The sequence below is a fragment of the Caretta caretta genome, chromosome 3 (genome assembly GCF_965140235.1).
Source record: "Caretta caretta isolate rCarCar2 chromosome 3, rCarCar1.hap1, whole genome shotgun sequence".
NCBI classification, from domain to species: domain Eukaryota; kingdom Metazoa; phylum Chordata; order Testudines; family Cheloniidae; genus Caretta; species Caretta caretta.
In genome coordinates, this window is record NC_134208.1 from 152,109,576 (window position 1) to 152,132,534 (window position 22,959).

The following is a 22,959-nucleotide window of genomic DNA, read 5'->3' on the forward strand; positions in this document are numbered from 1 at the left end:
TCTTTGGCTGAGAGTTCTTTATATTATTTATCTTTTACGATGGTATACATTATTGCTATAACTTCAGCCAGAAATATGACTGAAAAAGACTTTACCCACTAGTAACTGTTGATCTTTGAGAGTCCCCTCTGTGCATTCACATTACCCACATGCCCTCTTTTCTGCCTCAGAGTTTATTAATACATCAGAATTCTGTGCTCAAGTTTGAAGGAACTGAGATGATCAGGGAATGAACTCACATATAGTGTAGAATGATGATGCCACTCTCATGCAAGACTGTTTATGCACCCTCCAATGGACATGTATTTTCAAAGCAGTTCCTCAGCTCAATGCCAAGGGAACTATGTCCCAAAAGTGTGAATGCACAGAGGCAGTTCTCAAAGAACAAATTTCTGGTAAGTAACTGTTTTTGATATACACATTTCAAAATGTCATGGTTTAACTGCATGGTATACAAATGGTACATTATCTCATAATTGTGATTTTATCCCTTTTCTAGACTTGTGGGAGATGTTTTACTCTGCACAGGTTTCCTTTCATACTGTGGCCCTTTTAATCAGATCTTCAGGAACCTTTTGCTTAAAGATTTATGGGAAGTAGAGCTGAAAGTCCGGAAAATCCCTTTTACTGAAAACTTGAACCTCATTTCAATGTTGGTGGATCAACCAACAGTAAGCTTTATACACTGTTGATTTATTTACTACTATAAAAATAAGATTATTCTCAAACCTTGCATGCAAATGGACACACAGCTTAACATTTTTCTTTGGAATTTTTATGTCCAGTATTGGTACAAATAATTCTTAATGTTGGAGAAAGTGTAGTTAGGACAGAAGTGTAATCACTGATGCTTGTTTCTCTGTTATTGCTCATCAATATGGTACAGCTTGACAAAGTTGTTACTGGTTGGTTCCTCCCATATATCACAGTACTGAGTAAGGTATAGACGGATAAATTAGACAGACCTATATAGTAGACAACTAGAAGTGATAGACATTACTGACAAGTTGGGTATGGGTGCTGTGATGGGATGTTTCCTCCACCCATGCCTTGAAAGTGTGTCTGGGTCATGGGGCAGCTGCCTTTTATGGGGAGTTAGGGCCTAGTCTGCATGTGACTGCCTTATGAAGGCCCTGCATGTGACTGCCTTACCTGGGAGTAATTGACTGCCCCAGGTGTCTGATTAGTAAACTAGCATCTAGGCTGGACCTAATAAAGGTTACCCAAGCTCAATTAGAGGGAACCCCAAAGGTGAGATCGGAAGATCCTGTGGAGAGGAGCTCCTAGGAGAGGCCTGAACAGGAAGTCTAGAGGATGAGCTCTTTGGGGAACCTATCACAATGGAGAGCCTGAAAGAGGTGGTCCTAGGAAGGAGAGCTTACTAGATGGGGGCTGGAGTCAGTGGCCATCCAAGAGGGCCTTGTCTGAGCCAGTGGTCTTCTAGACACTGGCCAGAAACCCAGCCTGCTAAGGATCACCTGCTGTTCCTGGAGAAGTGGATGGACATCCCCTGAATCCAGAGAAGGCTCTTATTCCAGAAGAGGCAAGAAGCCTAACACCAGGGGCAAAGACTGGAATGGAGAAAACCCCTGGGAAGGAGCCTGTGTAGAGACAAACACTTGACTCATTTGGGGGACAGATGAATTAATAATGACCCAGTCACCCAGGTGAAATGTTGGGGTGAAAGTTTTGTTTGTGGGCTGCATTGGCTTTTCTGTTAATAAATGAGATGCTCCACAAGAATGTGCTCTTTAGAGTCTAACATTCCGTTTAGACTTGTTGGTACCGTGGGTGAAAGAAAAATCAAGTAAGGGCTGATCTGCAACATATGCCTGCCTGCAAATGGGCATGCCAGGGCAGCCTGGAATGATGACAGCCTGAGAGACCAATTAGCCTGCCTTCTCACATTTGGAAGGTGGGCCAGGACTAATTAGAAATAAAGCCCAGCTGGGGGAGATCAGAGCTTGTTTCCATCAAGAGCTGGGTGAGCCCAGTTGGGAGGAGGAAACCCAGAAAAGAGAGGGTGGGCAGTTCCTTCTTTCTCTGAGAAGCAGCCTGAAGGAAGGTTGAGAAGGAGAAAGGGGAGAACACCAGGGAAGCCTCCAGCTCACAGCTGGAGAAGCCTAATTGGGGTCTCCTGAACCCATGAGTAAGGAGAAGAGTGAGCCAGCCCCTGGATTTTGGGCAGGGTTAAAGCACAGAAGGACAGTCTACCTCAGCAGATTCATGCCTGATGAGATGGTGCTCGCTTGGCTGAAGGCTTGTTTTTTGTACATTTTTTAGTACTCTGGGAAAGGACGTTGAGGCCCTAAAAGAGGCAGGACTCTATAAAGTGTTCTAACCAGAGGGCTACAACACTTCTGTGGCTGGAATAGGCTTAAGGACAGTGAGGAAAAACTGAAGCAAAAGTTGTTGCAATGCCACAGCTAACCAGCAGTGGATATGTTGGAGTATCAACTTTGCCACAGTCCCATATCATCCTGATGTGAATGTTTCACAGTATCATTGTACTTACAGTATTGTTTTATTGGTAACTTTTGGTCATGACCACATTGTCTGGGTGTGGATTTCTGATCCCAAATCTATATTTAATACTGGTGATAACATGTCTGTGACCAAATAGTACAAAAAATAAGTATATTGTGCTGAAATGTCAAGTAATGAAAGTCAACACCCTGTCATTTTTTATTTACAGTGGAACCTCAGAGTTACAAACACCTCGAGAATGGAGGTTGTTCATAACTCTGAAATGTTCGTAACTATGAACAAAATGTTATGGTCATTCTTTCAAAAGTTTGCAACTAAACATTGACTTAATACTGCTTTTAAACTTTACTATGCAAAGAAAATTTCTGCTTTCCCAGGGCCAGATTTCCAATTAGGCACAGTAGGCACATGCCTAGGGTGCTGGCGTTCTAGGGGTGCCTAAAAGTAAAAAGTGGGTTAAAAGTTTCATTTTTTAAAGAAAACATGAAGGTCAGCTGTAGGCAGCGGGAACACTGAAGATGCTGTGCCTAGGGGCTTGTAAGGTGTAAATCCAGCCCTGTGTTTTCCCTTTATTTTTTATTAGTTTACATTTAACACCGTAGTTTACTGTATTTGGTTTTTTTGTTTGTTTGTTTTGTCTCTGCTGCTGCTTGATTGTGTATTTCTGGTTCCAAATGAGGTGTGCAGTTGACTGGTCAGTTCATAACTTTGGTGTTCGTAACTCTGAGGTTCTATTGTACTAGAATTTTCATTACAGTTGCAACATAATTTCATAAGAAAGAGGTTGCATAGTTGTAGTCAGTTTGTGCAAGTCAAATTTGTATAATATTTTTCTAATTATAAATTATTTTCACTTAATTCGGTTTGTAATCTTGTTGCAGAAAAATACAGTTTAAAAATTAGCTAAAAAGGTGTTTGGGGAGAAAAACTGTGTAAGAGCCCAGTCCTTAGGGTGGAGGAGAAATTATTGTTTATAGTAGTGTGATTGTCTCTGCCCATGTTGGGAATCCATTACTGTTGGGCTTCAAAGTGACCCATGTCCATTACTGTTGGCCACAGATAAAGCAATATCACGTGAGATCCTCAAAGAATGGATGCAAAGGATTCCCTGTGAAAATGTCCTCATGTCCATTGTGCCTTGAAAACCCAATTTTTTTACATTTAAAGAGCATAATAAAATGTGAAAAATGGTAGTTAAAGTGCAAAGTTTCCCAACCAGCTGATGCTGGTTTGCACATTGAAATATTTTTGTCAGCACTATACGATATCTCTAGGCTAACCCATTATCCCCATATTTGTACATTTGGCCCAAAGTTTCAGAATTAATTACGTTATGTTGATGATTTTCCTTTACCCAGATTAGTGAATGGAATCTGCAAGGGCTGCCAGGAGATGAACTCTCAATTCAGAATGGTATAATTGTTACTAAGGCAACCAGATACCCACTTTTGATAGACCCACAAACTCAAGGAAAAACCTGGATTAAACAGAAAGAAAAGGGTAACGAATTACAAGTAAGTAATAAAGTTTTAAATAAATATAATTGTATCATTCTCCCTCTACCCTTGTCATCTTAGACTGTAAGCTCTTTGGGGCAGGATGTGTATCTCCACATATGTTCGTATGTACATAACATAGAACAGTCAATTTCTGATGGGGCTTCTGAGAACTACAATATAGAATATTGAATAAATACTAAAACAGTCAATGCAGGATAAAATAACTAAGCTTCTAAATATACAGACTGAATATCTCCCTGTTTACTAGGAAAAAGATTAGTTGCCCACAAAAATATCTATTCTGGTAGATTCCCACCCTTTATTTCACAAAGCCCCAGTGGGTGCTCCCTGTGCTCAAAGTTCTGGTACATGCTGCTCCTGCTGATGTGTCCAGGCTGCTTACAGTAAGTATTTAGTTAAGCTGGTTCATTTTAAAACAGGAGTTGGAAATAATTGCAGAAGAATCCGGAAATTAAAGAGAAAGTAAAAAGAGCAAATCACAGAAGTCTTAGCTGTCTGGGTAGGAGGGAGGGAGAGTAGTAGTCTATAAGGATGCACATCTTTACAGAACAATGATGGGTAAGCTTCCTTCTTTCAAATATACCTATCTGGACATATTTTTGGTCTCTTTACTCTTTTCAGAATATCTCTGAAAGGAAAACAAAGACACTTGAACAAGCTGAGAGCAATCAAAAGAGAAAGAAGTGCATGATTTTTAGTTTGTTGATTTTATTTAAATAGTACTATGCTAGACATTATGCAGACAAATATAGACAGAGTAATGGGGGAAAAAACTAATAACAGAAAAGGGGAGAGAGAAAGGATACACAGATTAACTTATAGGATTACTGGGAAAGCACACTACCAACACCATGTTGATTCCTTTTTTTAAATAAATAACCTTTTGGGTTTTTTTAATAAGGAGTTAGTATGGTATACAAGATCAGAGAGGTAATTCTATGTTGAGGGGGCAGCATGGTGAAAGGGGTAACAAAGGAGTGTGAGAGAAGCAGTACTGGCAGAGGATAGAGTCTGAACAGAAGCAAGGTAGGCAGCCTTTGAAGAGATATGGGCAGAGGTAGAATTGTGCAGAGCCTTGAAAGTGTAGACAAAATGTTTAAAACTGATGCAGAAAGAGATTTGGAGCCAGAGAAGGAACTCATAATTAGAGCTGATGTGGTTGGAGTAAGTTGAGGTCAAGGTGATGAGGACCAGGCACACAGGCCAAGGACCTAGGTAGCCCAAAGTTATTAAAATGTAAGTCCTCAAGCTAAGATGTCAGTTTATCAAAAAACATGAAAAGTAATGTTGATCACAATGATATCAAAGCTTAATATGAAACAATAGCTAAGCAAAGTAAGCTGAAGTAGCTTGGGTAGGGAAGTCTGTGTTTTTAAAAGGCTTAAGCTAGTATTGCCAACTCTTACAGTTTATTGAGTTTCCTTATTGTTGCCACACTTGGGGGCTAAAGCAGAGAACCTAGTAAGGGGGCACAGAATAGTGACGTTGTAGCAGAGTTGAAAACAAACAAATGGTTGGGTGAAACATGGTAACAACTTAATTCTTTAATTATCTGCATCAGACTTATATTGGTGACCTAGTAGTGAAAAGAAAAGGAGTACTTGTGGCACCTTAGAGACTAACCAATTTATTTGAGCTAAGCTTTCGTGAGCTACAGCTCACTTCATCGGATGCATGCTGTGGAAAGTACAGAAGATCTTTTTATACACACAAAGCATGAAAAAATGGGTGTTTACCACTACAAAAGGTTTTCTCTCCCCCCACCCCATTCTCCTGCTGGTAATAGCGTATCTAAAGTGATCACTCTCCTTACAATGTGTATGATAATCAAGGTGAGCCATTTCCAGCACAAATCCAGGGTTTAACAAGAACGTTGGGGGGTGGAGTGGGGTAGGAAAAAACAAGGGGAAATAGGTTACCTTGCATAATGACTTAGCCACTCCCAGTCTCTATTCAAGCCTAAGTTAATTGTATCCAATTTGCAAATGAATTCCAATTCAACAGCCTCTCGCTGGTGTCTGGTTTTGAAGTTTTTCTGTTGTAATATCGCAACTTTCATGTCTGTAATCGCGTGACCAGAGAGATTGAAGTGTTCTCTGACTGGTTTATGAATGTTATAATTCTTGACATCTGATTTGTGTCCATTTATTCTTTTACGTAGAGACTGTCCAGTTTGACCAATGTACATGGCAAAGGGGCATTGCTGGCACATGATGGCATATATCACAGTGGTGGATGTGCAGGTGAACGAGCCTCTGATAGTGTGGCTGACGTTATTAGGCCCTGTGATGGTGTCCCCTGAATAACTATGTTGCGATATTACAACAGAAAAACTTCAAAACCAGACACCAGCGAGAGACTGTTGAATTGGAATTCATTTGCAAATTGGATACTGTTAACTTAGGCTTGAATAGAGACTGGGAGTGGCTAAGTCATTATACAAGGTAACCTATTTCCCCTTGTTTTTTCCTACCCTCCCCCCTCAGACGTTCTTGTTAAACCCTGGATTTGTGCTGGAAATGGCCCACCTTGATTATCATACACATTGTAAGGAGAGTGATCACTTTAGATAAGCTATTACCAGTAGGAGAGTGGGGTGGGGGGAGAAAAAACCTTCTGTAGTGGTAAACACCCATTTTTTCATGGTTTGTGTGTATAAAAAGATCTTCTGTACTTTCCACAGCATGCATCCGATGAAGTGAGCTGTAGCTCACGAAAGCTTATGCTCAAATAAATTGGTTAGTCTCTAAGGTGCCACAAGTACTCCTTTTTTTTTTTTTTTGCGAATACAGACTAACACTGCTGTTACTCTGAAACCTAGTAGTGAAAAGCTCCATATCCCATTACAACCAATCTCTTGAATCATCTTCATTAATTCAAAGTTGTATTAATACATTTCACTGTATACATGACAAAATATTTTTTACCACAAGACTGATTGCTACACTAAGCCAAATGAACATGTTGCTGTCTTTTAAATGCAAAAGCAAGCAAAGCAATTTTGCTAGTAAATCCTGTGGTTTTCGAAAAGAACTTTGAACACATAATTCTGTATTTATAATAATGAACTGTTTCCTTTCAAAGGTGACAACTTTGAACCACAAGTATTTCCGCACGCACTTAGAGGACAGCCTTTCATTGGGAAGATCACTAGTGATTGAGGATATAAGTGAAGAGTTGGATCCAGCACTGGATAATATATTAGAAAAGAATTTCATTAAATCAGGAACCTCTTTCAAGGTTAGTTACCTAACAGAAGAATTATAATAGTCTTTATTTAGCTTTCTAAAGCTGTACTAAATGGAACATATTTTATTTTCTATGGGGTAATAAAAATTCATTAAAAACAGCAAACTTAAATAATAAAATGTGATGTTTGAGATGACATGTTGATCTAGTAGCAAAGTAACATGATGTTGTATGAGGAATCTGAGTTTAATTAGAGGTCACTCCTGAGGCTTCCAAGTCAGCAGTGAGTTGCATTAATCCTATTGAATGGTGGGTGTGCTTTCTATTGATTTTTAAGTGATGCCCAACTAGCCTCCACTAAGAATAGAATTAACAGGTGTCAGGGTTCCTCCCCACTCTGAACTCTGGGACCCACATGAAAGACCCCCTAAACTTATATTCTACCAGCTTAGGTTAAAACTTCCCCAAGGCACAAATTCCTTTCCTTGTCCTTGGATGGTATTGCTGCCACCACCAAATAATTTACACAAAAATTCAGGAAAGGGTCACTTGGAATCCCTATCCCTCCCAAAATATCCCCCCAAGCCTCTTCACGCCCTTTCCTGGGGAGACTTGAGAACAATATACCAACCAATTGCCTTTGCAACGGGGGCACAGACCAGACCCTTTGTCTTCAGGACACTGAAACCAATCAGGCTCTTAAAAGAAGAACTTTATTTATAAGGAAAAAAATAAAAGGATCACACCTGCAAAATCAGGATGGAAGGTAACTTTACAGAGTAAATAAAAAGATTTAAAACTCAGAGGATTCCCCTCTGGCTCAGCTTCACAGTTACAAAAACAGGAATAAAACTACCTCTGTAGCATAGGAAAATTCACAGCTAAAACAAAAGATAACCTAACTCATTTCCTTGCCCTACTTACAATTTCTGTAATTTTAGATGGAATATTCCAGGTATATTTTCAGGAAATGTTGTACCTGCCTGGCTTCTCCCTGTCCAGAGAGGGAACAAACAAAGAGAACAACAAACAAATCCTTCCCTCCCCCAGATTTGAAAGTATCTTGTTTCCTCATTGGTCCTTCAGTACAGCTGCCAAGGAGGGATTTTATGCCACTCTTTCCTCTATATTTATGACAACAGGCTTCAGAAGAAATGACATCTAACTATCTTCATCAGTGGGGTGATCATAACAATGCATGACCTTTAACTTTTTGGAGTGTGCTTTACTAGTAATAAGAAATATCTGTCCTCCTCTTGTGTCTTTTTATTCTTGTGCTCAAATGACTCGTGCAGTTCTTTTCCCCTTAATTTAGTTATATAACAGCACAGAGAGACCATTTTGATTTCCTAACGGAAATGAGGGAAGTGTCCATCTACTTTGTTCTAGCATACATTATGGCTACCATTTTTCCTCTGCAGTTCTCCCCACCACTGCGACTTTCTCTAGACCAAGAAAATTACCTTTATAAACTATAAAAGGAGAAAAAACGGAAGAATCCCCAACTAAAATAATTGTATCCTGTTTAATCTTAAATGACCAAAACAATAATTTGTCTTTGGGGTATTTTTATCTTTATTAATTTTCAATGTAAGTATGTATAATTACGTTGGAAGCTAAAGACTACTTGACAGAGGCTGTAGTCCAAATTATTGGTGGTAATGAGAATTGTCTCCTATAAAACTGTTTAAACATTCTTTGCTGCTATTTTGATTGAGTTGCCAGAGCAGGGTAGGCAATAGCGGTGAGGTGGAGATACTGCCTCACTAACCCACTCTCCCCAGGGTTAGTGTTTTTGAAGTAGCCCAGGTAAGCCTATGTGTGCATGACAAGGGAGCTCATACCCACTGCTTAAACTTCCTTGCACTTGTGTACACACGCAGTTTTTAGGGAATTTTGGAAATGATTTGTGGGTTTAAAACAACTGTGTGGATATGTAACTGATGTATGCAGTACTTTATAAAAGTGATTGAATAAGATATTTATTTTTGCAGAGGTACTTTAAATTCATCTTGTTGTGATAAGGATAAGACAAAACTATTTATTTATTCTACCTCACTTAATTCATTAATTTCTTCCTATGCTCCATTTGTGAAAGAAAAATGATTTCTGTAAAGATCAGCATTTTCTTAGGAAATGAGTCTTGAGCTGTGATTAGTTATGTTTGCGTTCAAGATTATAATGATAATGCCCTTGGAGTCACTGAAGCCCCATACTGGAAGTAGTCCCTGCATTTATCTTGAGATTAATACTACTTTTATAATATATCATAACTGCTAATCACTTTTTGTTTCTTGAGCTTTACTTATGGAGCTTGATTTTTTTTTCATAACTTGACCTGTGAAACAAATATACTAACTACAAGCCGTCAGGAACAGTGTCCCCGATAATGTCACAGCAAACCTGGTGGCTGAACTTTGACTTTGTCCTCACCCACAACTATGTCACATTTGGAGACCATATATACCTTCAAATCAGCAGCACTGCTATGGGTACCCGCATAGCCCCACACTATGCCAACATTTTTATGGCTGACTTAGAACAACGCTTCCTCAGCTCTCGTCCCCTAATGCCCATACTCTACTTGCGCTACATTGATGACATCTTCATCATCTGGACCCATGGGAAAGAAGCCCTTGAGGAATTCCACCAGGATTTCAACAGTTTCTACCCCACCATCAACCTCAGCCTGGACCAGTCCACACAAGAGATCCACTTCCTGGACATTACAGTGCAAATAAGCTATGGTCACATAAACACCATCCTACACCAGAAACCTACTGACCTCTATACATGCCTCCAGCTTTCATCCAGAACACATCACATGATCCGTTGTCTATAGCCAAGCTCTAAGATACAACCGCATTTGCTCCGATCCCTCAGACAGAGACAAACACCTACAGGATCTCTATCAAGCGTTCTTAAAACTACAGTACCCACCTGGTGAAGTGAAGAAACAGATTGACAGAACCAGAAGGGTACCCAGAAGTCACCTATTACAGGACAGGCCCAACAAAGAAAATAACAGAACGCCACTAGCCATCACCTTCAGCCCCCAACTAAAACCTCTCTAGCGCATCATCAAGGATCTATGACCTATCCTGAAGGACGATCCCTCACTCTCACGGACCTTGGGTGACAGGCCAGTCCTCACTTACAGACAGCCCCCCAACCTGAAGCAAATACTCACCAGCAACTACCACACAACAAAAACACTAACCCAGGAACCTATCCCTACAACAAGCCCCGCTGCCAACTGTGTCCACATATCTATTCAAGGGACACCATCATAGGACCTAACCACGTCAGCCACACTATTAGAGGCTCATTCACCTGCACATCTACCAATGTGATATATGCCATCATGTGCCAGCAATGCCCCTCTGCCATGTACATTGGCCAAACCTGACAGTCTCTATGCAAAAGAATAAATGGACACAAATCAGTCATCAAGAATTATAACATTCAAAAACCAGTGGGAGAACACTTCAACCTCCCTGGACACTCAACAACAGACTTAAAAGTGGCAATTCTTCAAAAAAAAAAAAAAACCCCTTCAAAAACAGACTCCAATGAGAAACTGCAGAACTGGAATTAATTTGCAAACTGGACACCATCAAATTAGGCCTGAATAAAGACTGGGAGTGCAAGGGTCACTACAAAAACTAAAAACTAATTTCCCCAGACTAATTTTCCCCTACTGTTACTCACACCTTCTTGTCAACTGTTTGAAATGGGCCACCCTTTTTAGCACTCCAAAAGTGATTTTCCTCCTGTTGATAATAGCCCACTTTAATTGAATTGTCTCATTAGAACTGACCACCCACTGGTAAGGCAACTCCCATCTTTTCACGTACTGTGTATATATATCTTCCTACTGTATGTTCCGCTCCATGCATCTGATGAAGTGGGTTTTACCCCACGAAAGCTTATGCCTAAATACATTTGTTAGTCTCTAAGGTGCCACAAGTAGTCCTTGTTGTTTTTGCTGATGTAGACTAACATGGCTACTACTCTAAAATATACTAATTGCAATCTTTGTTATTTCAATGATGTAAATGTTTCCATGGTTTGTACACAGTCAGTCAATTAGCTTGACTGGTTAAAATCAAATTCATCTGCTGTCACTTGACACTTGTGAACTTTTTCTTCAGGTGAAAGTTGGTGATAAGGAGGTAGAGGTGATGACTACATTTAAACTGTATATTACTACAAAACTACCCAATCCTGCTTTCACACCTGAGATCAATGCTAAAACATCAGTTATTGATTTCACTGTTACAATGAAGGGACTTGAGAATCAATTACTGAAAAGAGTAATTCTTACTGAGAAACAGGTAAGCTAGCAAGATGAACAAAGAACTGCAATACTAATTGTGCAATAGTGGTACTTGTTTAGCTAACTTTAATATATGGGATGAAAAATGCAAGTAGAGAAGGGCAAACTATCAATCTTTTTTAATGTTTTAGTAAGTTTCAGAAAGGAAACTTCTAAACAGAAATACACAGTTGTGAATTTTCTCTTAAGAGTGAGAACTTGTGGAAAAGAGGCCTGTCAATGTGCTAGTATCAGCATTAGAAATTGTATACTGCAATTTGGCATTTATTAAGATAATTGAAGCTGGATAAACACAGGAAAAGCATGCTACTCAAACAAAGAAATAAAAAACGTTATAGAAATAACATTTATTTAAATGGGGAAAATATAAAATAACTGAAATAAAATATAAGCTCTAGTATGCTGCAGTATGGACAAGTGCTTTTTAAATATGATGCAGTGGTATAGTTAATAAACAGTTGTATCATTTTCTTGATTTCTGACACTAGGAGTTGGAGGGAGAGCGAATTAAACTCATGGAAGATGTAACTTTTAATAAGCGGAAGATGAAAGAATTGGAAGACAATCTTCTCTATAAACTAAGCGCAACTAAAGGTTATATATTAATGAATAAAAACAGGGATTTTTGTGGGGAAAGTAAAACTAATCAATGTCAATATGGAAGGGCCTTTATGTGAACCATAAACAAAGCAAGAAGGAGTATATTAAACCAGACTTACCTTTTATCAAAAGCTCATCTAAGGAAAGTGGAAGAAGGTGACTAGTCTAGCATTTGATATGAACCCTCTAGACATGCTTGTCTATATATGTATGGGCATGAACTGGTATAGTTCCACTGGGGAGAAGCCGGATCTGGTGAAGTCACACAGGGGATCTTTACCATCTTGCACAGAGTAAAGTTTCATAGAGGTATGGTTTGGTGAAAGGGAATATGAGGGAGGTCAGAGAAGGAGAAATCCAAAGATCTGCCATTGAAGCTGGTGTTGATGCTGTGGAGTAGTTTCGGTGTTGAATCCTGCCCCAGAGGCCCTGGAACATCTGTATCTCCACTCCAGGGAGATCCTCGTCACCCAAATAAATTAATGAGGCTGTGGAAACTCTTTTGGCTCTGTGTACCATCCATGGGGACTAGTTTCCCTTTTTATCCTATTGCGGGACCTGTTCTCTTTAAGTCTGAAGGAGTGTTACAGCTAAATGAGGATCACCATATCAGAACCCTGACTCCTTATCTGTTGTGCTTCAGTATTGTATGTAGATGAAGAATACAATTAAGTCTTAGTGGTGACTTGGTAGGAACATCAGGAGTGTGTGTGGTGCTTATTATAGGTGTCTCTTTTGAGGGAATATAGCTCTTCCATAAAGGAAAAAACTGTTTAGCTAGTATGTCACTGCCTCTATTGAACGAAGAAGTCACTTTATATTGCTCTCGTAATCTAAAGGCATCTTAAATGGGGTATAATCACTTGCATGCCTTTTAAGGTCCCTTTACATTGCTGGAGAAGTGGGGGTTTAACACCTACAGTGCAGTTATAGCAGGAAGAGAGACAAAACTACTTCAGCTAGGTACTCAGCTGCTGAAACTGGTGTAGCTCTGGAGTTAGTGCAACTAGGCACATTTATACCAGTCCATTGTGCAATAAAAACACAGGATTATGGAGCAGCTTTTTAAAATTTCTTTAAAATACCTGTCCTGGTTGGATATAAAAGCCAAAATCATTTTTTAGACTCGCTATGCACATGTATCTTAGTGGATTGACTCTCCTGGGAGTTGCCAGCAGCATGTCCCACTCTCCTGATATCTGAAAAAGAGAACAAAGAGAAAAGGACATTGAGCCCTTGTCTATAGGGGAAAGGATTTTTTAACTATTTTTAAGTATATCTTCATATTATTTTTTGCATAAATTGCCTTGCATCCAAACACAAATGATATTTTGCATTATCTTGTGTCTTATCCCACTATAATTAATCTTCATGGAAGCAAGTTGATTCTAGTTCTAAATGAGACATAGTACTGAAAACTTCATATAGGTACATCACCATTTCCTAACAGCTGTGGGACTGCAGGTAGTCCTTCTACTGCCCTTCCACACTGCTTTGAGGACCTGGGGAATTACAGACCAGTCAGCCTAACTTCAATACTTGGAAAGATCCTGGAACAAATTATTGAAGAATCAGTTCGTAAGCATCAAGAGGATAGAGTGGTAACTTATGTCCAAAATGGGTTTGCCAAGAACAAATCAGGTCAAGCCAACATAACTTGCTTTGATAGAGTTACTGCCTAATGAATAGAAGGAGAGCAGTAGACATAATATATTTTGATTTTTGGTAAGGCTTTTGACACAATCTCACATTACATTGTCATAAACAAAATAGGAAAATATGGTCTAAATGAAATTACTGTAAGATGGGTGCACAACTTCTTGAAGAACCTACTCTGAGAATAGTTATCAGTGATTCACTATCAAACTGGGAAGACATATGTAGGGTCTGTCCCTACAATACTTTCATTGGTGGCTTGGATAACAGTGGAGACTATACTTATAAAATTGGCAGATGACATCAAGGTGGGTGGGTTGCAAGATCTTTAGAAGACAGGATTAGAATTCAAAAGGACCTTGATAAATTGGAGAATTGGTCTGAAATCAATCAGATGAAATTCAGTAAAGACTAGTACAAAGTACTACACCTAGGAAGAAAAAAGTCAAATGCATAAATACATATAACTGGAATAACTGGCGGGGCAGAAGTAATACTGAACAGGAGTTGTGAGTTATATTGAATCACAAATTAAATATGAACCAACAATGTGATGCAGTTGTGGAAAAGGCTGATATCATTCTAGAATGTATTAACAGGAATGTTTGTAAGATGTGGGAGATAATTGTTCTACTGTACTCAGTACTGGTAAAACCTCAGCAGGAATACTATGTCCAAGCCTGGGCATCACACTTTAAGAAAGATGTGGACAAATTGGAGAGAGAGAAAGTGCAAAGGAGAGCAACAAAATGATAAAGGGCTTAGAAAAGCTGACTTATGAGGCAAGGTTTAAATAAACTAGGCATGTTTAGTTTTGAGAAAAGAAGACTGAGGAGGGACCTGATAACAATCTTCAGATATGTTAAGAGCTGTTATAGAGGACAATGATCAATTGTGCTCCATGTCCAATGAAGGTAGGACAAGAAGTAGTTGGTTTAGTCTGCAGCAATGGAGATTTAGATTAGATACTCAGAAAAATATTGTAGCTATAAAGTTAGGTAAGTACTGAATAGGTTACCAAAGGAGATTGTGGAGTCCTCTCATTGGACGTTTTTAAGAACAGGTTGATCCTGCCTCAGCACAGGAGCTCTTGAAGTCCATTCCACCCTTACATTTCTATGCTTCTGTGATTGCTTCTCATTTTGATTGGTCTATTAGGTTACCTGTGCACTCTCTACTGCTTGGGGTCCACTTGACTGGATGTCCCCACTCTTTAAATACCAGCACTCACCTAAGTGCATCTCTTTGCAAATCCAGCTTGTGACAAGTTCACAGACCCCCAAAGCCCATTATAGCCATCATGCTTGTGTGTGCTTATATTAGGAGATCCTGCTGTGACCTCTGGAGACAGATAAGGACCGAGTTCAGTCTTTCCAATAGTCACTGGAATACAAAGAGCTACAGGTGTTTAGCAGAGCAAATATAGGTGGAGTATTCCCAGGACGCATCAAAGACAAGGAGCTAGGGCAGAATTACAAAATCATACCTCTGTAATGCTCCTAGTACACTTATATACTGTGAAATGCTTCCGCAGAATATTGAATCAAATTCAAGGTCTTGGGTCTTATCTTCAAGGTGCTGCATGGCCTGAGCCCAGGTTATATAAAAGATTGCCTTAAGCTCTGGGATGAACATTCTGGTTGACAACTTCATTTCTCTGACACAATGGAACTTTCTACGATAAGGTTAAACCTTGTCTGTTCAGGAGATGAGAACTTTCTCAGGAGCCATTTCTTTTTCCCTGCCTTCTCTAGTATACATAGATAGTTTTTTTTGTGTGTGGGTGTGTGTGTGTGTGCATGCCACATTGCTCACTGCACCAGTGGAAGGCATTCAGCTACTACAATGATAAGTGCAATATAAGAACTAGAATAGAATAGAACAGATTTTTACCCAAGAGGCCACAACAAACTGCTGGTAAATGTTGGACAGTTTGGTCCACAATGAAGCAGTCACCTTTGGAAACCACACAGGCAACCATGGATCCCAGCCAGGAGGATATTCCCCTGGACAGCTACAATCTCTTCAACGCTCCTTACAGCCAGTCAGAGACTCAACTGCAGACACCACTAGAGACCTAGCTGGCGAGCCAGGTTGACAGTACTGCAGAGAGAACCTCATCCAGTAAGTATTAAGTGCTACATTAAAATAATCTGTCACATTAGCATCTACTGAGGTGGATTTAGAAACTTTCTTCTGGGCACTGGCTGCACATCACCATGTCTGGTAGATATTACTACAACAAGCACCTTTAACACAAGACAGGTATCTCTCAGGGGTCTTCAGCCTTGTCATGAGATTCCACCTTCCTTCTATTCTTCCAAATGCATGCTCTGTAGTCGTTATGCTGCTACTCCAGGTATAGTTGAACAGCTCCTTTCTCTTATACAAGTGTCCCATAAAAGGCTTCATAAGTCAGAGAAGCAGAGGGTAAGCTTGGCCTCCCAGAACAACAGCTGGAACCACCCCAGTAATGTCCATAGTGGTTTGGGAGCAAAAGTTCCATTTTTCATTACATAAAACATAAGTGAATTTCCCCAAATCCCAGCATTATTGACCTTTCCAGACTACGCACATTAATGTTAGTGAACTTGCTAGGGTGATAAATTTCTAGGGCTTATGTGGAGGAATACCCCTTTCTGTTGATGAACTGCAAGATCTGGTAGGATGATGGCCACATGCGTCTTCATATTTTGGGGAACTTGCATGTTGTTGGTCCAACACTGAAGCTCTGGGGTAAGCTCTGTGCAACTTTTCATGAAAGTGACTGTTCTGTGCTCGGCCGCAGGCCTATCAGGAGTGCTCTGAAAGAACGAGGCCTACATGCAGCAAAGCAGTGAGTTATTGGCTTTAATGAAGGTAAGTGACACACCCGCAACGGGGACTCCAAGTGTTGCTGTCATGGAGGCGGGGAACCCAGTGCACCGGAGCTCTGCCTGGAACGGAGTCCAACACGTTCTGGCATTGATATATACGGGTGCGGAAGTCACCATCTTGCACTCCACGCAGACCCAGGGCCGAGCCACTGTCATAAAAGGCCTCGGAGGAGCGGAGACCCCGGCATATGAGGTTATTGTCACCCTTACCCTGGGGAAGGCTCCTCCGTTCCAGGCCATGGTTCTGGCAGCTGCTATTGGAGAATACATACTGGGCATCGACGTCCTGCGGGGTTGTTCTGTGGATAACCAGTACGGCCTCTTCGCGTTTGGACATCCCCAGTATGTAAGCGTGACTTGGGTCCGGGAGGTACGGGTGTTGATGATCCTACAGAGCGCCCCCCATTGGGAGCCCGTGGTGTTGCCTCCCCTCACAGCTGTAGTATCAAAACGACAGTATCGCCTCCCTGGAGGGGAGGAGGAGATTACCCAGATGATTAGTGCGCTGTTAGAAGCCAAGATTATCCGGCCCATCTTAAGCCCATACAATAGTTCCCCGTGGCCAGTGTGGAAACCAGATGGGACTTGGCGTATGACAGTTGACTATCGCGAGTTGAATAAGGTCACCCCTCCGCTGACGGCTGTCATGCCGGACATGGTGACCTTAATAGAGCGTATCACGGTAGCTGCCCTGCCCTGGCATGCCATCATAGACCTCGCTAATGCCTTTTTCTCCATCTTCATTGCTCCTGACAGTCAGGAACAGTTTGTGTTCTCGTGGCAGGCTCGTCAGTACACCTTCTGTGTTTTGCCGCAGGGCTGGAAGCACTCCCCAACGATTTGCCATCAGTTGGTGAGTGCAGACCTTGCCCACCTAGGGCTGCCAGACGCGACCCGGTGTTATCATTACATTGATGATGTGATGGTATCCGGCCCCTCCCGCGAACTGGTGGCGGATGCGTTGCACACAGTCGTTACGGGCCTGGAGGCGCGCGGATGGACTCTGAACCCGCATAAAATCCAGGGCCCCACGCAGACGGTAGTCTATCTGGGTATCATGTGGGCGGGGCCAGAGCGGCAAATTCCCTGGAAAGTACAACAAACGGTGCAGCGTTATCCCCCACCCCAGACAAAGAAAGAGTTGCAAGCCTTCCTTGGTCTACTTGGGTTCTGGCGTAACTTCATTTCCCATTTAGCCTTCCTTATGCGGCCCTAGCAGGCCGTGGTACGAAAGGCGGCGCCCTGGCAATGGAAGCAGAGCCATCAAAGTGCCTTTTGACTTGTGTAAGGAGGCCCTGCACGCTCATGCTCGGCTCCACGCTCCGCAGCCTGGGGTCCCCTTTGAGCTCGAGGTCACCACGGTGGCAGACGTGGTTTCTTGGGGGTTATGGCAGCAGGTAGGGGCCCAGCAAAAGGAACCTATCGGGTTCTGGTCCTGTACATTGAGGGGGACTGAACCCAGATACACCTCCCTGGAAAAGCAGATCCTGGCAGTGGTCTGGGCGTTGCAAGATACCGAGCGCATAACAGGCCCCACACTGGTCATTATGCGCATGCCCATCCCTCTGGGGCACTGGGTATGGGCAGATCCGGCCCAAATGCAGACAGGGGTTGCACAGCTCACAACCCATTTTAAGCAGAAGCATTACTTGCAACAGCGCATGCTGCTGGGCTGGCCCTCCCTCTCCACCCCACATGCCCTGTTATTGGGGGCTGTCACTTTTGAGCATGTACCCTCCCTCACTGATGAGCTGCCCGCAGTGGAAGACCCCGTGCCCTCCTCCCCACGGGGAGGTCCCCCCCGGTGGACCACGTGTCCACCAAGAGCAGGAATATGTATGGTTTACGGACGGATCAGCCTCCTATACAGCTCAGGGAACCCGGCAGTGGCGGGCCATAGCCTATACCCCCTATGCAGATATAGATGCGATGGCTTGGGGAACGGCCGGCTCCAGCCAGTGGGCCAAACTGCGGGCCGCCACCCTTGCGATTGAGGGCGCCCCACCATGGATTTACCTATATACAGACAGCTGGGTACTGTATAAGGGTCTCCAGACCTGGATAACTGCATGGGAGGCGAAGGGTTGGGAAGTCGCAGGCCGGCTCCTATGGGGAGCTCTGCTTTGGCAGCAACTGCTACGCTACACCCGACAGGCCCCTCTGGCTGTGCGACATGTGGACACCCACACTAAGGCGAAAACCTCCGAGGCCCACTGGAATGCGGTGGCTGACGATATGGCCCGAGGAGAGGTCTTGCAGCTAGCGGAACGGTACCATGTGGAGGGAGGCCACCGAGGAGCCCGAGCAACGCAAATTACAGCCCTCCGCCAAGACGTCTCCCTACCCCTGGCGGCATGTCGAACTGTCCATGCCAGTTGTCCGGTCTGCTCCCGCTTGGCGCCCATCGCCCTCCTAGGACCGGCCGGTAAAATTTATCGAGTTACTGGCCCCTGTCAGGATTGGCAAGTGGACTATATCGGCCCCTTGCCTCAAGAGTGACGCCAGCAGTATGCCTTCACAGCTGTCGATATGTATACTTGCCTTTTATTTGTGTATCCTAGTGCAACCGCTGCCGCAGCCACCACGTTAGCTGCGCTGCAGCAATTGTGCTCCCGCTACAGGACTCCACGCACTCTGCAGAGTGACCAAGGAACCCACTTCACGGCCCAGGCAGTGCGAACCTGGGCTGCAGACGCAGCAGTGGATTGGCACTACCATCTGTCCTACACGCCGACAGCAAGTGGCCTTATTGAACGCCTGAAAGGGCTCTTGAAGGACCAGATCCGTCACCTTACCCCCACCCATACATTCTACGGATGGTCTGGGGTGCTGGAACAGGCTGTCTGGCTACTGAACAATCGCTCACTAGGTAGCCAGACACCCTTCCAGCGGCTGGTTTTTCCCCCTCCCATACCTACCCTCCTACGGGTAAATTTGATACAGGCACGGGTGTGATTGACCCAACGCCGGGCCTCATAACCCTATATGCACCACACCCCTATACCCTGCAGGCTGGACAAGAGGTGAGCCCTTGGCTCGCCCAAGCGCAGTTACAACGTGAGCCACCATGTCTGGTTTTCCTTACACCCGTTGGTTTCTGGCATGAGATTCTATCCCCCGTATTGGTTGAGTTCGGACTGCTGGTTAGGCACCCTCTCGTGCGCCAACGTGGTAACAGAACCAGTGCACTGGGAGCGAGGGGAGGCCCTGTGTAAACTTGTTCCTTTACCTCCCATAGGTCTGGAAACCAGCGTCCTGAGCGAGACCGAGTGGCACATGCTAACTAGCATGTGGTGGACGTTACCGCAACGTGAACCACAAGCCGCCGTCGTCTTCACCACTGGGGAAGGATGGGTGTACATACTCCCGGAGGGAGAAGACCATCTCTGCATGGTCTAGCTCTCCCGCTTGTCGCAGCGCTTGTTATGAGTAACACAGCTGGAGTAGCTGCCACCTCAGCCATGAAAGCCTGGTTGGTACTAGCCCAAAGTGCTGTGAACGCGACATCGTTTTGTCTACTGCGTATATATGCCATGGGAGCCTTGATGGAGACCTGTTTCATTGGCGTCTGTACCGCACCGGTCCTTGTGCAGCACTACTCCTTACTTAAGACAATGAATAAGACTATTACTTATATGGATTTGTATGCCTTGGGTCCAGCCCAATATGATTTAGACGCGTCCATGTATTCTTTTCGCCTTGCCAATGTCACTTTTGCCTCCTCTTGTATGTCCTTTGTGAATGCCAGGCATGTTGCAGCAGAGCATACGAATATGGATTTGATTTGTAATGAACGTACTAATGTTTCATTTGCATATGAGCATATGAAACTGCCAACAGGATGGTTTCTCTTATGTAGCAAGATCGCTTATACCTACATCCCAGCCAATAGTTCAGGGGGCCCCTGTGCTCTTGGCCGAGTGGCCCCCCTCATCTTTCCACACCCCTCACAGTTCCCTGCCCGCCACAGGAGAGATGCCATCCCCCTTGATTCCACGTGTAAAGCTGATGTAAGGTTATTTTCCGAGGCCGAGGCTGCGGCTCTTGCTTTTTCATTGGTTGTCATTCCTGGGTTGGGGGTGCATAATTATCATGTGGTGGAACACCTTGCTTGTACGGTTGCGAAAGCCATCAACCTGACCTCTACAGTCCTCGCACTCCTTTCACACGAGTTGGGAGACGTACGTCAGGGAATGCTGCAGAACAGGCTAGCTGTTGATTATTTACTGCTCCAACACGGCCATCCGTGCCAGGAGTTTGCTGGCATGTGCTGCTTTAATGTAACGGACACAGGGCCTTCCATTGAAGCCGATTTACAACACCTCCGGCAGTTGGTGGAGGGCATCCGCCAGCAGCAAGGGGACGCCTGGCTTTGGTCCTGGCTCTCCGCTTTACGGGGTTGGGCCGCCCATCTTGTCCAAGGTCTCCTCCTTGGCCTTATATGCCTCCTTGGCTTGTATTTTTGCTGTATTTGCGGCCGTAGTTTAGTTTCCCACTGCTGTGCACGGTCTCCCCACCACACCGTGTCCTCATGGTCCCTGACGTTGCTCGAGAAAGCGAGGGGAGGAGTGTAAGGGACTGCGGAAGACTTTGTTACAGCCTAGTTAGGGAACTTCTGCTTTCTCGGGGCCGCCAGGTCACTGTAGGACATGGAAAACCGGCTATAACCAGCTTCAGGCCAGTTTTGTCTGCCCTGCATGACCTTTTTGGAAAGTCCCTAAATATATATTCATGAGCTGTTTTTGAGTACTGCTTATTATGGCTCGCTGGTTGCCCCTTCATCGGACTCCATCCCAGGCAGAGCTCTGGTGCGCTGGGTTCCCCGCCTCCGTGACAGCAACGCTTGGAGTCCCTGTTGCTATGTAATACTGCATCCTGGAATATCTACCCAGAGTGCTGTGTGGATATTTCAGAAAAAAGGAGCACTTTGTGCTATAACTCACAAGGGATGTAGCTTAAGTCACTTTATACAAACCAGCATGGACCTACTCTTTTGGTTTAGTAATACCTGTATAATTATAGTGAGAAAAACTTTCAAAAAAGTTTTCCAGTGTAGACAAGGCCTTAATTAAATATTACTCTGAATTTATCTGCTCTAGGGACTGCAGGATAAGGGGCAACATTTTAAAAGTGCCTAACTAATTTAGGAGACTAAGTCTCATTGATTTTTTCAGTGCAACCAATCCAGAGAACCTGAAATTCTTTCAACAAGTGCTGTGTGTAGATGTAGTAAACTGTATGTATGTGAAAGCAGACACACTGCACAGTTGTAGCTTGCATGAGTACAGTCAAATCTTCAGCATCAGCATCAGTGCAGTTCTCTAACATACTAAATACAAAACTAGGTATTTTGACGTTTGTATTTGTTTTGCTCTACCTGCATTTTTTAAAAGTTGTGAAACTCAATAAATCATTTCAGTTTAAGTAAATAACTTCTGTAATTTTCATTTTTGAGTTCTACATATAGAAAATTCTAAAATCTATTCTAAATATATTTCATATTTGCCCTTTTAGGTTCTTTAGTAGATGATGAATCTTTGATTGGTGTACTGCGAATAACTAAGCAAACAGCTGCTGAAGTATCTGAAAAGTTATATGTGGCAGCAGAAACTCAAGTGAAGATTAACACTGCACAAGAGGAATATCGACCTGCTGCTACTCGAGGAAGCATTCTTTATTTTCTTATCACAGAAATGAGCATGGTCAATAACATGTACCAGACTTCACTGGCTCAGTTTCTAAAGTTATTTGATCAGTCCATGGCCAGGTAAGAATATATAAATTTCTCTATCTTTGAAATTTTTCTCTTTCCATTCCAGTTAATATTTATATTAACTACATTATTGCTTTGTATTTTGTTTTCCTGCTTTAGATCTGAAAAGTCTCCTTTGCCGCAGAAAAGAATCTCAAATATTATTGAGTATCTTACATTTGAAACATTTACATATTCTGTCAGAGGCCTTTATGAAGACCACAAATTTCTTTTTACCCTTCTTCTGACACTAAAAATTGATCTTCAGAGAGGGCAGGTCAAAGCCAAAGAGTTCCAAGCACTTATTAAAGGTAAAACATTAAAAAAGGTGTTGTATTTAAAATAATAATAATTTGAATTTCCTTTGGTGAGTTATTGGGCTTTTTAAACTTATAAATAGTAGAAAGTAAACTTTGTTTTTATCTTCTGATTTACATTATTTCAAAGTGTGCTCTTAGGTGCACAGCTTCTACCATGATTCTTCACAACTGGGCTTTGCCTGTTCCCTGTGATATTTGAGGTGGTCCCTGGTTGTTGTGA

General features: G+C 42.7%; 1 protein-coding gene across 1 annotated transcript in view; it reads left to right on the forward strand.

The window, feature by feature from the left end:
- The window catches only part of DNAH8 (dynein axonemal heavy chain 8), a 598,059-nt gene that overhangs the window by 515,555 nt on the left and 59,545 nt on the right, over positions 1-22,959 (forward strand). Inside the window, exons 73-79 of the mRNA XM_048843472.2 lie at positions 500-671; positions 3,846-4,001; positions 7,092-7,247; positions 11,351-11,533; positions 12,024-12,129; positions 22,182-22,434; positions 22,540-22,730. Of these exons, the coding sequence (XP_048699429.2) occupies positions 500-671; positions 3,846-4,001; positions 7,092-7,247; positions 11,351-11,533; positions 12,024-12,129; positions 22,182-22,434; positions 22,540-22,730 (1,217 nt within the window). The remainder of the gene's footprint in view (positions 1-499; positions 672-3,845; positions 4,002-7,091; positions 7,248-11,350; positions 11,534-12,023; positions 12,130-22,181; positions 22,435-22,539; positions 22,731-22,959) is intronic.